This window comes from Chenopodium album, chromosome 10 (assembly GCF_948465745.1).
Source record: "Chenopodium album chromosome 10, dcCheAlbu1.1, whole genome shotgun sequence".
NCBI lineage: Eukaryota > Viridiplantae > Streptophyta > Magnoliopsida > Caryophyllales > Amaranthaceae > Chenopodium > Chenopodium album.
Genome location: NC_137843.1, coordinates 6,923,892 through 6,936,913, shown reverse-complemented (window position 1 = coordinate 6,936,913; position 13,022 = coordinate 6,923,892). Strand labels below are relative to the sequence as shown.

Sequence of the window (13,022 nt, the reverse complement as noted above, 5' to 3'; positions counted from 1 at the left end):
TGAAAAGTTGGTTTTCAAGGAAAACCATGATTGCAAATAAGTCTCTTTTGTTTGATCCATACAAGAAAAGTTATAAAGAAGTTTAAAAGGAGTGGAAATGTGAGGATGGATGAGAGGAAAGTAAAAAGGAGGTGGAGTTGGGAGGAAAATGTGGTTTTCTTTGTTTTGTAATGGAAAATGTTTTTCATCATTGAGAAAATTGTTTTCTACTCCTTTACAAACCAAATAAAGAAAAATAGATAAATGTGAAAATATTTTACATCAAATAAAGAAACCATGTGCGAGCGGGGTGTGCCATGGTATTGCCAAACAAATGTATGCAAGCCCACAACTTGCTGCTAGCTTTGAAATGAATCATTAAGTGATTTTGAATAAAGTAAGAGTCCCCTTTCAAAGGCAAGTCACAAGAAGTGAGATATGTCATGACGGGAAAACCCAACAATCATGGCAGCATTTCCCCATTGAATCCTAGAAATGCCTAAAAAAAAAGCCCTTTGTAAGCCAAACATAACTTACATAAGGGCACCAGCTGCGTCACATTGTGGATATGAACTTGTCTGAGTGAATGTGATCATGCTAAAGATCGTATTCTTTCTCTAATCCATGACTTTATGAAAGAGAAAAAGAAAGGGCTATATCAGTCTCAATGACAAAGCAGGACAATTTTATGTTAGTTAACATACAACAAATATATAGCATCATCTTAAGCAGTACTTGAAAAATCACAAACAAATACAATGAAATACGTACTTGTGATTCGGCCAGATCCAAGTTGGGGGTGGCCACAGTATATTAGAATAGCCAGGGTGTGATCCAATAGCACTGAGATGAGCAGCATCATCCAAATTCCATACACTAACATGAAGGTCATGTTGTTTAAACTTAAGCAAGGCAGGTTCATCATCAATTCCACTGTAATTCATAAAACTTTGTTCTTTAAAAAGGATGCAATTTTTCCCATGGGAATCATGGAGCAACTCAGCTGGCGCGGAAAAGGAAAATTCAGTACCAAAGAAAAAAGTCTGATCACCAATACTTTTAACTTCAACCCATTTCTTTTTACCCTCATTCAGCTCATAAACTTTAAACAATCCATCAATTTTCCCACGAACATTGCATCGAACAACTAAATACAGTCTCCCAATCGATTCCACAACACGTTTCCGCCTTCCACCCCCTCCAGCAATGGGTGGAATAACAACATTCACCTTCGATGAGTCCCTAGAGCAACCAATTTCAACTTCATACATCCGTCCCCTACGATTAATACCTAAAACCCAGCCCTTAAAATCGACAATGTCATCAAAATGAAAGCGTCTACCATCATGTATAATCTCCCAATTAGTTCCAGCACTCAAATTCTCAAAACTACCCCCAAAACCCAACCTAAGCAGCCCCAATTTCCCTTCATGTGAGAGCACAACAACAGCAAAACCATCCCTATTTGAGACCAAAACAATCTTAAGAACTTCCCCAAACCAATCACGAGGTTTCGAAATCTTACCACCCCCATCCTCAGGAAGATAAGTAAGATTATAAAATCGACCCAATTCAGTAATACGATACTTTAACAAATCAATACTGTCAGGAAAATTCATAGGCATAGAATAAGAACTTTCCGAAAAGGGTTTACGAATACTCACTTTATCAATTTGAGGTTGATCAAGAAACAGAACCCAAGCATTAGCCATTGAAGATGGGGTATAATCAGGATCAAATTGCGGACGAAGAGCGAAGATAGCAGTGCCCGATAACAAGGAAGGGTTGGAATTTGGAATGGAATAGCGGTGAAGGAGAGGATCAGGCGGAGATGGGGTGATCAGAGGCAGGGGAGAAAACAGAGACTGCGGCGAAGAAGAGAGAGAAAATGGAGAAGAAGACAACCATGAATGACATACGCTACGGAAGCATAAAATGTCAAGTGGGTTTGTGACTAAACGTTTAGATATGTCGGAAAGAAGCTCATCAGGAAGGTCTGACCATGGCGGAATTACACCCATTTTACAGAGTATACAAGTACTCTGTTTCAATTTTACTGTATTTTTTAATTATTTTTTCAAAAAATTTTATTTCTGGGTTTTGGGTGTTTAGGTTTAGAGCAATTGATATTGAAATGAATAGAGAACTTGATTGTGTGTTTTTATTGCATTATATGCTAAGAAATCATATCCAATGCAATAATGGCATCTAATAATGCCAACAACGGTTGCGGAAACACGGGATATTGTCTGGTTGACTGCTGACTGAACCAATTTAAATGACGGTAATGAAGTATTTATTTTTACTGAAATTAAACTATTACGAATTTTATTGATTACTACCGAGTATAAAATTTAGGTGAAGAGAACATGGTCTATTATTTAAAATTATTGTAGAATATCGAAGCTTAATATTTACATTACTTTCTATTTTTACACTAAATCACTATTACCGACTATGCTCTTTTTGCTAAACTTAAATTAACTTCATCTTAATGTTATTGAAATGAAGAGAGAACTTGATTATATGTTTTTATTGTATTATAAGAAAAGCATATCTATTGCATTAATGTTATGCAATAATGCACACAACGGTTACAGAAAATACGGGATATTGTTTGGTTGACCCTTGACCAAACAAATTTGAATGACAATGGTGATTGTATTTTTTTTTTTTCTGAAATTAAACTACTTCATATTTGATTGAATATTATCGAGTATAAAATTAAGGTGAAGAGTACATGGTCTATTATTCAAAATTATTGCATAGTTTTGCCGATCCAAAATATTTGTAATACTTTCTATTTTGACACTAGACCACTATTGACGTTGCTCTTTTTGCTAAAATTAAATTTTCTTCATCTTTTTTTTGAAGAGAGAACTTGATTGTGTTCATATTGTATTAATCTCTAAGAAAGCATGTCCAATGCAATAATGTTATGAAACTATTGCAAAAATACGGGATATTGTCTGGTTGACCCTTGATCGAACAAATTTGAATGTCAGTGCAAAATTAAGGTTGACAAGACCGTGGTCTATCCAAAATTATTGTATATTATTGTCGATCCTTAATATTAATAAGAATAGTAAAGTTGAATCAAGGTTTGACAATAATAATAATAATAATAATAATAATAATAAGGAAGGACAAAATGGAGGAAAATTTTTTAACCAGAAGATAATATGTGTCATTATTAACTTGTTTTCAATATAAAGTTATTGATATACTGGATGTTATTAAGATGATTTTAATAAATTGAAATAAACTTTATTACAAAAATAGTAAAGTTGGAAAAAGGTTTGAAAAAAAAAATTAATAAATAAAATTGGAGGGAAAATTTCTAACCAGAAGATGACATGTATCACCCTTGGTCTCGCTTTTAATATAAAGTTATTGATTGATCGATGATGTGATCTCTTGCTACGATTGCTAGTTGAATTGACTCTAAATTTTATCTTTATTTTATTAATTAATTAATTTATTTTAACATGTCTTTAAGTGAAGGTGACATATTGTTTTATCACAAGTACATGATTAACCTATCCAAGTTTAATTGAATACTCCCATCGTTTCATAATACGAAACAAAGGTAGTATGTTATGTAATTACTTTAAACTTTTGTTTAGTAAATAATTATAGGTTTTTGCTTTAAAAAAAAATTAAGAATGTCATTAGTGTCAATTTATGTTTTTAAATTTTTTACCATATATTCTTTTCACTTAAAAATAACAAAAGTATTTATAGTTAAAGTGATGCAAAAACCCCCGAGTACTACACATGATTTTTAGAGATTACACTGCACATGGAAACTTTGGAAATTATACAGATCTTCATATCTCATTTCCATGGCTGATAGGGAAATAGCTTCAATGAGAGAGAATCACGTTGATTTTTGAAAGAATCATGTAGGATTATTGCAATTATAGTTTACATGACATTCAACACTTAGCATAAAGACAAAGCAATTATTCCTACAGCCAGATACACTAATCCATGTTTACCATTTGACCCTGAATAAAAACCAATATGATGAAGGTTACAACAACAATCAAAGCCTTAATCCCAAATATAGGGTCAGCTAAATGAGTATGGAGGTTGTCACAACTTAAATCTTTCCTACCTGCAATTCATCAAGATTGAAATCGATAATCTTACAATTGTTACAAAAGGCACCTCCCACTTAATCTACAAGAGACAAACTTACAGGAAAAATAAACACCACAGCAATTTATCCTGGTGAATCAAACCAATTTGCAAAGGTAACCAGTATGCTATTCAGCTGGCGCACAATACTTTTTCTTATTGATGGCAAACTCCAGATTACTGGTGTTTTCTTCAAACTGAAGGATACAAGCATTGAAATTTGTCTCTACAGTAAACCAATCGCAATCAGAATCAGCAGACGCGGGCCTTTCCTCAGTCGCAAGTGTGGAAGTTCCTTCCTGGACAGTAAGGCACTCATGTTTAAACAGTCAAACCATTGTAAGACATGATCTCAAAGAGGATAGCAACAATAAACAGACAAGTAGATGTAAAAGAATGGACTTAATTGTGTTATCGACTTTCCTTCCTTTTTTTGTTGGCTGCTATTCTAATTTGATAAGTTAATTCTACCTGCTACACCATCGACCAGCAAATTGTTTTGTCTCCAAATCATTAACAGTTAGTCCTGCCTCTTGTGTCTCCCTCCATCACCAATTCACCACCCACCACCATTAAACATGACACCACTGACATGATGCCACCATATCTCAGTCAAATGTACCAGTAAGAGATAACAATGAGTTTTTATCATTCATTACCATCCACGAGCATTGTTCTGGAGAGTACATGTACATTTATGATAAACATGCCATATAAGTTTGCAAATTTTGGTGCTTATAAGCCAGTTTTCAGGATTTGGGATAAGGGGATAATAGAAATTTTGAAAAGAAACAATGAGAAGCAGAGAAAAGCGAGTCAGTATTTGGAATGGGTAAGAGCAACATAAATTTTCTTTAACTTTCAACTTCCATTCTTTCTTATGTACATTGTAATCTCCTTAGCATAGCAGGTTGAAATGTGTCATAATCCATACAATAGAAAGCGTTGAGAAATGATCTCATCGGCTTTACTGACAGGCAAAACTGAATCACTCTATAAATTGTAAAAGCAAGATATGGAAATTACTTGATCGTGCAGGTTGATGGATTTTATGTGTTGCTGCAATCGTTTGAATCCATACAGGAGTTCCTTCAACTTAAAAGTTTCCTTCATAAATTTAAGCGCTTCTCTCATAAGTTTAAGCGCACCCACTTGGTCCACCAAAGCGAGCTCATTGAACTTGTCCTGCATTGAACCACGATCACTTACAAAGTTACAATAGTGAAGAACAGGAAGGACAAAAGTGGCAAAAATAAATAGAGAAGAAGGCAATAAGGCATTATCGTTTTTCTTTGAAACCCACAGTCAAAAAAGTAAGGAAGCAAAAAACTAAAAACACAACAAATGTTTATTTCTTATACTCCCTCTATCCCTCAATATAGTTCGCGTTTAATTTTGCGTGGAGATTAAGAATAGTGACTAGTAAACAGGAAATAAAGTACAAAGTAAGATTAAGTGTGGACTTGTAGAGAGTACATAACTATCTATGGGATGTGGACACAACTCACACTTAATATAATATCAAGATTATAAATATTACTTTTAAGTAAAAACGTGAAATTTATTTTTGCAACATAACAAAAAGGAAATATGATACTTATCAAGAGATGAGGAAAATATGGGACCCTGATGCCAAATGTCTGAAAGTACACCAAAACTACAAAAAGGTTGAATCTATGAATTGCCCAATCATTTCAATATTAGCACCTGTTGCATGCTATTGATACCGCCTAACAGGCAACATCATAATATGAAATGGGTTGCACATTGCCATACTAGCAACAAAATCAAGGTATCAACATCTGAAATCAAGACCTGTAAACTAAAAGGCTTTTAAACTTTTGGTACTAGAAGTACATTTTTAAGTGTGTGAATCTATTAACTATTACTAAAACAAAAGTTGCCGACGTCATCATTGCCCACGTGTCGCTTTCTCAATAAAAAAATTCCCGCCTAAATGCAATGATGATATCATTTTTTTTTTTTTTTTTTGTTGTTGTATAAAGCTATCATATTTAACATTTTTGAAATTTAAATATTGAAAGATTCTACATTACAACTAAAACCTTTTATCGTAGGAAATTGAAACAATTTTAAATAGCACACTAATAAATGACCTCCTACATTGAAATATGAATTAGATAACGTTAAACAGATACTATATCATAATTTTGATGAAGATAAAAAATTTTAAAATTACAAAATATACGTAATTCTTATTTATATTCATGTATAATAGCGATTTATTTTTAAAATGTACAAATTAAAATTAGGTTTTATATAAACTGTGCATCGCACAGGTTCTAACCTAATAAGTTATATATGAATGTATGAATACGGCAAGAAGATAAATTTCCCATCTCAAGGTACTCAAAAAGGCAATTCCACGTGGAAAAGAGAGATGAGCTCTTAAAGATAGTTGCAAAATAAATTTGTCAAAGTAGTCACTTTTTGTTAGAAAGGACCATTTTTACATTGAAAAGGTAGCAAATTCGGATCTTAATTTTTAATGTGTTTTTTGTTATTGACCGGTACATACAGCTGGATTCCAAAAGTTGACCACCACTTTCCGGCATTGAACATCATATACAAAGCACATGCCTTCATTCAAAGCCTATATTTTCTCACTTTTTCCTTCTCAACCACCATTCCACATTTCCACCGACTTACCACCACTTGCACTTTACTATCTACTTCAATCTTAAGGTCACCACCCAAGCTGAAAAAATGGCAAATTGATTTGATGGGATGGTGGTTATGAGGAAAAAGGAGAGATAATCTAGGGTTTTGATGAGGGCATGTGATTTGCATGTCAGGGTGTGTGGTCAATTCACAAAGTCTAGACTAAGGTCTTTGCAGTGTTTGAAAAAGCGAGCCTAAGGTGCTGAGGGGTGAGCACTTAATTAGGTTTGGGCGAGGCGTTTTGGGTTGGGCGCACAAAAAGCGCCCGAGGCGCACATGAGGCAAACTTCAGCAAAAAATTTTAACTGCCCATATACTGCGCCTCACTTCAAAGAGGCGCGCCTAGGTGCAGCAGAACCCCTCTCGCTTCAGTGCGCCTAGAGCTTTTTTATACATTGGGTCTTAGTCAACAACAAAAATGCATTTATGGACTAAAAAATAATGACATTTTTTTTTTACTCCGTCGAATCCCCAACACTACGATTAAGAAAAAAAAAAAAAAGAAAAAGAAAGTGGAGGAAGTAATAGATATGAGAAAATGAAGTGACATATCAGAGCAATTTTGAGACTTTTTATTGAGCACAATCTGGGTCTAGCAACTAAGCCTGCATTGAAAGTTAAATTCTAAACCATTACAGCTTGCTGATCTACCCCCACATAGCTTCCAAACAGGAGACAGAAATCTCAGTAGCTGGCAATTGTTCATGAAAATCACTTAGATGAACACATGCTAAATAATGTTATTATCAGCTTTACAAAAGTCATAATAAACAATGTTCAGTCTTTTGTGCTCATAAACCTGGTAACACAATTTAAGTGGTTTGGGAGTTGGATGACATCTATTACAGGTTAGATGTGACAAATTAGAGCAGTTATAACATCTATTCTTCATAACTAGTCTGTATCAATTATCAAAAAACTGCGAAGCTCGGACTCGGCCAACCACCCCACCGTACCGGTGTCGACGCGATGCGACCCGGGTGCGGACACGGAATCTGGGTCGGACGCTTGGGAGAAAAAGTGGACTCGTCAGTCATAAACCCTAGATCTAAAATAGAAGGTCGGATTCACCAAAACAAGAGTCGAAATCTTAGGGCTTTTGATCGGAAGGGAAAGACGAACAGGCAGCACCAAGAAGTTGCCGGTTTTCTTAGCCGGTGACGGGAGGCTGAGGTTGTTCTAGTTCTTCGACATTTTCAAGTTGCAATTTCTGTTTTCTTTTTTTTTTTTTTTAATTGTGGAGGTGGGAGTAGGTGGGGATAATAACGTGTCCTCTAACTCCTCTTTACCAAGTTTACCTTTTCTTTTTTCCCTTTTCTTTTATCTTTATTTTAATCTGAACAATAAATGTACTTTGACTTTTCTTTCTTACTTTGTTTTTTTTCTTGTCAGGTACAGAACTAAACAAAAAATTTAAAATAAAATTAAAAAATCATTGAATAATTAACTATTTTTTTATTATTATAGTTTTTTTTTGCATTTCCGTGTCCCCGAGTCCAAATCCAAAATTTGGACTCTTTAAAAGCTTGTCCCCGGATCCTTAATTTTAGAATTTTCCGAGTCTGACACTTAGACCCATACCCGAGTCCGACACCCGTACCCGAGTCCGTGCATCCTAGTCAAAAAATACATCTCTTTCTCTTCTTCTTAATCTTAATTCGCCCATCTATACTACTACTTTTTATAAGCACTCAACTAACATCTACAAGATACTTTGTACTACACATAACTATGATTAAAAATGGGGAGAGGAAGGTAAAAGTGAGGAAGAACCTTATCACCACCCGGAATCCTTGATTGCAATTTATCAAGTGCAGTTAAGAGGTTCCCAAGACGCTCAGACCTGACAGTAAAAGAGAATTTAGTCAACATCGTCCGGCAACCTACTCTAATCATCAACTAGTTTCAGTTAAATGAGAGGTCTTCATATAAAGCAATAAACTACTCTAAAGAACAAGATTTCAACCATACTGTTGTCATTCCTTTGGAGATGCAACATCGTTTCTACAAAATTAATAACTGACATGTCTTTTCAGGATAATTGGAACTTTTGGAAGGAATATAGAAAAGAGAATCTTGCTTTGAGGAACTTAGTACTCCCTCTATCCCTAATTGTTTGCTCCACTTTCCTTTTTAAGGTGTCCCTAAAATATTGCCCCATACTACTTTTGGCATGTTTTCCCACTTGCACTCTCTCTATCTCTCTCCTCATTGATATTTGTGTCAACCCATGTGCACCATTTTTTGCCCAAAGCCTTAATAAAGTGGATTTATGGTTTGGGGCAAACAATTGGGGACAGAGGGAGTATGTCAAATAATATGATTCTCTAGTTCAATTAAAATTGGTTAGGCTATGCTCTCATTGATCTTCGTCTCACTAGAGAGACGAATATTAGAAGGCTCTTACTTGACATTAATTCTCAGCTCCTGTGTGACATGCTCACAGAGAAAATATCTAAATTTCTAACTAATGACAACCATGGTGGGAGTATACCATATAGAAAGGGTCTCTTTAACCAACTGGCAACACTTATTAACTACTTAAAAGTTATTGTTTACTAACCAATCAAAAAAGCAAACTACAGCTCAAAAACCAGAAACCAAACACATTACAAAAATAAAACCAGTTCCTATCTTCCTGATGAAGAGTAGAAGGTAATCCAGAAGCAATTCTAGTCAAGACTTCAATGAGAAATATAATAGAAGAATAAATCACAAAACAGCAAATCATAGTAAAGAACAGAAACCAATCAAACCATGACTGAAAACATACTTGTCTTTCGTCCAAATCCAGGATGGAGGCGGCCAAAATAGATTAGAATAACCAGTGTGTGATCCAATTAAACTAAGATGGGAACCATCTTCCAAATGCCATACTCCAATACGAAGTTTACTGGATTCTGATTTCCTAAACATTTCAGAGTTGTCATCATAACCACTACTATAATTCACGAAACTATTTTGTTTAAAAAGGATGCAATTTTTCCCATAGGATCCATGGAGCAACTCAGCTGGCGCGGAAAAGGAAAATTCAGTACCAAAGAAAAAAGTCTGATCACCAATACTTTTAACCTCAACCCATTTCTTGGTACCCTCATTGAGCTCAAAAACCTTAAACAAACCATCATTCTCCCCACGAACAGTACAACGAACAACTAAATGCAAGCGCCCCAACGATTCCACAACACGTTTCCGCCTTCCACCACCACCAGCAATGGGAGGAACAACAACATTCAACTTAGTAGAAGAATCCTTACCTATCACAATATCATAAACCCGCCCTCTACGATCAATACCTAAAACCCGGCCCTTAAATTCGACAATGTCATCAAAGCGAAAACCTTTACCATCATGTATAATCTCCCATTGTGTCGGCACACCCACATCCTTAACCTTAACCCCAGAACCTAACCTAAACAGCCCCAATTTCCCCTCTTCAGAGAGAACAACAGCAACAACTAACCCATTACAATCTGAGAACAAAACCACCTTATGAACTACCCGAAAACTGTCTTGAATCAGATTACAACCCTTTTTAGAAAGATAACTAAAATTATAAAATCGACCCAATTCAGACGCATGGAAATCAAGAAAATTAAGGGTTCGAGGAAAATTGATTGGTAAAGAGTAAGAATTCTTAGAAAAGGGTTGGCGAATACTGACCTTTCCAGGAACAGATTGATCGAGAAACAGAACCCAAACCCTAGGCATCCAAGATGGAAAATCTTCATCAATTGGAGGACGAAGAGCGTAGATAACAGTGACAGATAAAACGGAAAAATCGGGATTCAGACAGTAAGAGCTTTGGCGAAGAGGATAAGGGGGAGAAGGGGTGGTGAGAGGCAGGGGAGGAGAGAGAGTGGGCGAAGAAAATAAGGAAGAAGAACACCATGATTTGCAGACGCTTCGGAAGCTTAAAATGTCAATTGGGTTTGTGATTAAGAAATCAGCAATGGCGGATAAAAGTTCTTGAGGAAGGTCTGACCATGGCGGAATTACACCCATAAAATCAAGGTTATTTCTGGGTTTTGGGTGTTTTTGTTTGTATAAACTGAACAACAGCAGTTGTTTATAATAACACAAAGATTGAAGAACATATCTAGACTTTTACTCTGTACATGTAATAACGGTTGATTGGTTGACGGAAATGGAAAACTTGACTAATGCTGATGCACAACTTGACCCGTTTCTTTTATCACCGTTGTCGATGCACAACTTTAACAATTAATAACTTTAAGTCTACATAAGTAATAATAATAAAAGTTATATATATATATATGTTATGATAGTACTTATTAAGATGATTTTAAAAACATTCCACGTAACTATATTTTTCCTTACATATTATTTACAAAAGACGGTCAAAGGGTGGTAAATAGTGTAAAAGTTAAAGTGGGTCAAGTAAAAAAGAACGGAGGAAGTATTATAGACAAAAATCTCGAGAAAAAAAGTGGTAAAAACTACGAGGCATGTGGAAAATTCAAAGGTTATTTAGAAAGTAAAATGAATAAAAGTTAAAAAAAAAAAATAAGGGTATAATGATCTTTATATACTATCCAAAAAAAAAAAAAAAAAAAAAAAAAAAAAAAAAAAAAAAAAAAAACAGGAACAACATTTTTGGTATCCATAAAAGTAAAACATGAAGTATATTATGGGCGGAGAGAGTAATGCTTTCTCTGCTTTTTTCTTTTTTTTTTTTTTGTTAGAACAACATTCTCACCGTTTCGTAATACATAAAATTTTAGGAAAATTATAGGGTGAAGGCTGAAAAGAGGTTTTTTTTTTTTTAATAGGAAAATTATAGTTAGTGGGGATATATATTTAGTTTTTAGTAGGAAAGAGATATACTAAAAAAATTAGTGTAAGTGGAGGTGATAAGAGAGATATATAATAAAATACGAAGTACTCAATAGTTAGTCCTTTCAAAATAAGAAAATATTTCAATTATTATGAAACAGACGCAAAAGGATAATATTGCGATTATTATGAAACAAAAGGAGTACAACACATTTATTTTCACATTTATCGATGCATTATTTTGATTGTTAATATCTTTAATCATCAATATGTAAAAATTATATACATATGATATTATAACAGTTTAAATCGAGACGAATCTAACCCAGAATATAAATAAATAAAGGTAAAAGCTAACAAACGTCCCAAGGACATTGGATAAGATGACACATCAATTACATTGGTTGATGCGTGTGTTTACACAAATTTCGAGTCTAAATAAATAAAGACGGGAAATAAAGTAACAAATGAATTTTATATTAATATGTGAATTTTTGGGTACAATCTCAGTATAACAGTTTATAATAAAATAAACTAAGTCCTCTGATTCTGTTCCGCAGCTTGACGATGACACGTGTGTGACACCTGTAGGATGACGTCGACTTGAGTCTGAATGCAGGGTGACGTTTGATGATGTCAACCTGTATTCGAGAGGTTTTGTTTGAATACACCTGAACGAGGGCTTATGAAGCTTAATCCCGTTCAAATGTGTTTGAGTGTATCTGAACAAGTCGGCACGAATTTGATGAGCTTGTTGACTCACTTCAGAGAGAATTCCGTTTGAGTTTTATGAGCTCTTGGAATAATGAATTTCTGGATCCCCTCAACTGATGGAGGAATGACGTATTTATAAGAGATGAAAACCCCTTAAGTGGACTTAGTAGGTTTGAGCCTGGCCCATTTTATGACTTAAAAGTCTTTAAACCTGGTCCAATTTGATTATTTTATAACCCGAATTGTATTTGATTAATTCGGATTATTTATTTGGGTGGGCCAAAAAATAATTAAAATGGATCATTAACATGATTTATCCCAAATTAATTTATTTAATTTAATGTATGACACTTATAAAATTTTCGTGTCTACAAATTGCCCCCTCGAGACTGTGTCGCATACACGATTTGAAGTGTTTGGCGTGACAAGGTCTCAACTCTTTTGCTTGACTTGGGAGTTATTAGTACTTTATTTTTTTTTGTTAAGTACTAGGTTTGGTTTATGGGAATTCTTGAGCCGCAAGGTTAGACTCCTAGTTGCACTAGGTTTTAATCTTCCACAAGATTATTGTCCACCGTAACTTATAAATAAGGAATTTAACCCTCTTTTTTTTTTTTTTTATAACGGTAGACGCAGACCTTATTGTTTGTCAACAACCCTCTTCTTGCCGAGATAACATCCCAACTTTGATCATTGACGCTGGCCGT

General features: G+C 34.6%; 1 protein-coding gene across 3 annotated transcripts; it reads right to left on the bottom strand.

The window, feature by feature from the left end:
* Positions 1-3,961: 3,961 nt before the first annotated feature.
* On the bottom strand, positions 3,962-10,892 carry LOC145562098 (F-box protein SKIP23-like). Of its 3 annotated transcripts, none has more exons than XM_081622274.1 (4): positions 9,578-10,891; positions 8,578-8,647; positions 5,149-5,307; positions 3,962-4,421 (listed from the first exon to the last, which is right to left on the bottom strand). In XM_081622274.1, the coding sequence occupies exons 1-4, from the start codon at positions 10,807-10,809 to the stop codon at positions 4,251-4,253; spliced, it is 1,632 nt and encodes a 543-aa protein (XP_081478400.1). In that variant the 5' UTR covers positions 10,810-10,891; the 3' UTR covers positions 3,962-4,250. The 3 variants fall into 3 exon arrangements, with proteins under 3 accessions (XP_081478400.1, XP_081478401.1, XP_081478402.1); XM_081622275.1 differs by lacking the exon at positions 3,962-4,421 and adding an exon at positions 4,484-4,798 and having other exon boundaries at positions 9,578-10,892; XM_081622276.1 differs by lacking the exon at positions 3,962-4,421 and adding an exon at positions 4,487-4,709 and having other exon boundaries at positions 9,578-10,892.
* Between the last annotated feature and the right edge of the window lie 2,130 nt (positions 10,893-13,022).

Excerpts from the sequence above, each read along its gene's own strand:
- LOC145562098 (XM_081622274.1), bottom strand. The coding sequence starts at position 10,809 with ATGGGTGTAATTCCGCCATGGTCAGACCTTCCTCAAGAACTTTTATCC. Across the intron at positions 8,648-9,577 it reads TGGATTTGGACGAAAGACAA|GTCTGAGCGTCTTGGGAACC; the intron begins GTATGTTTTCAG and ends TTTTACTGTCAG. Across the intron at positions 4,422-5,148 it reads CCATCAACCTGCACGATCAA|GAAGGAACTTCCACACTTGC; the intron begins GTAATTTCCATA and ends CTTACTGTCCAG.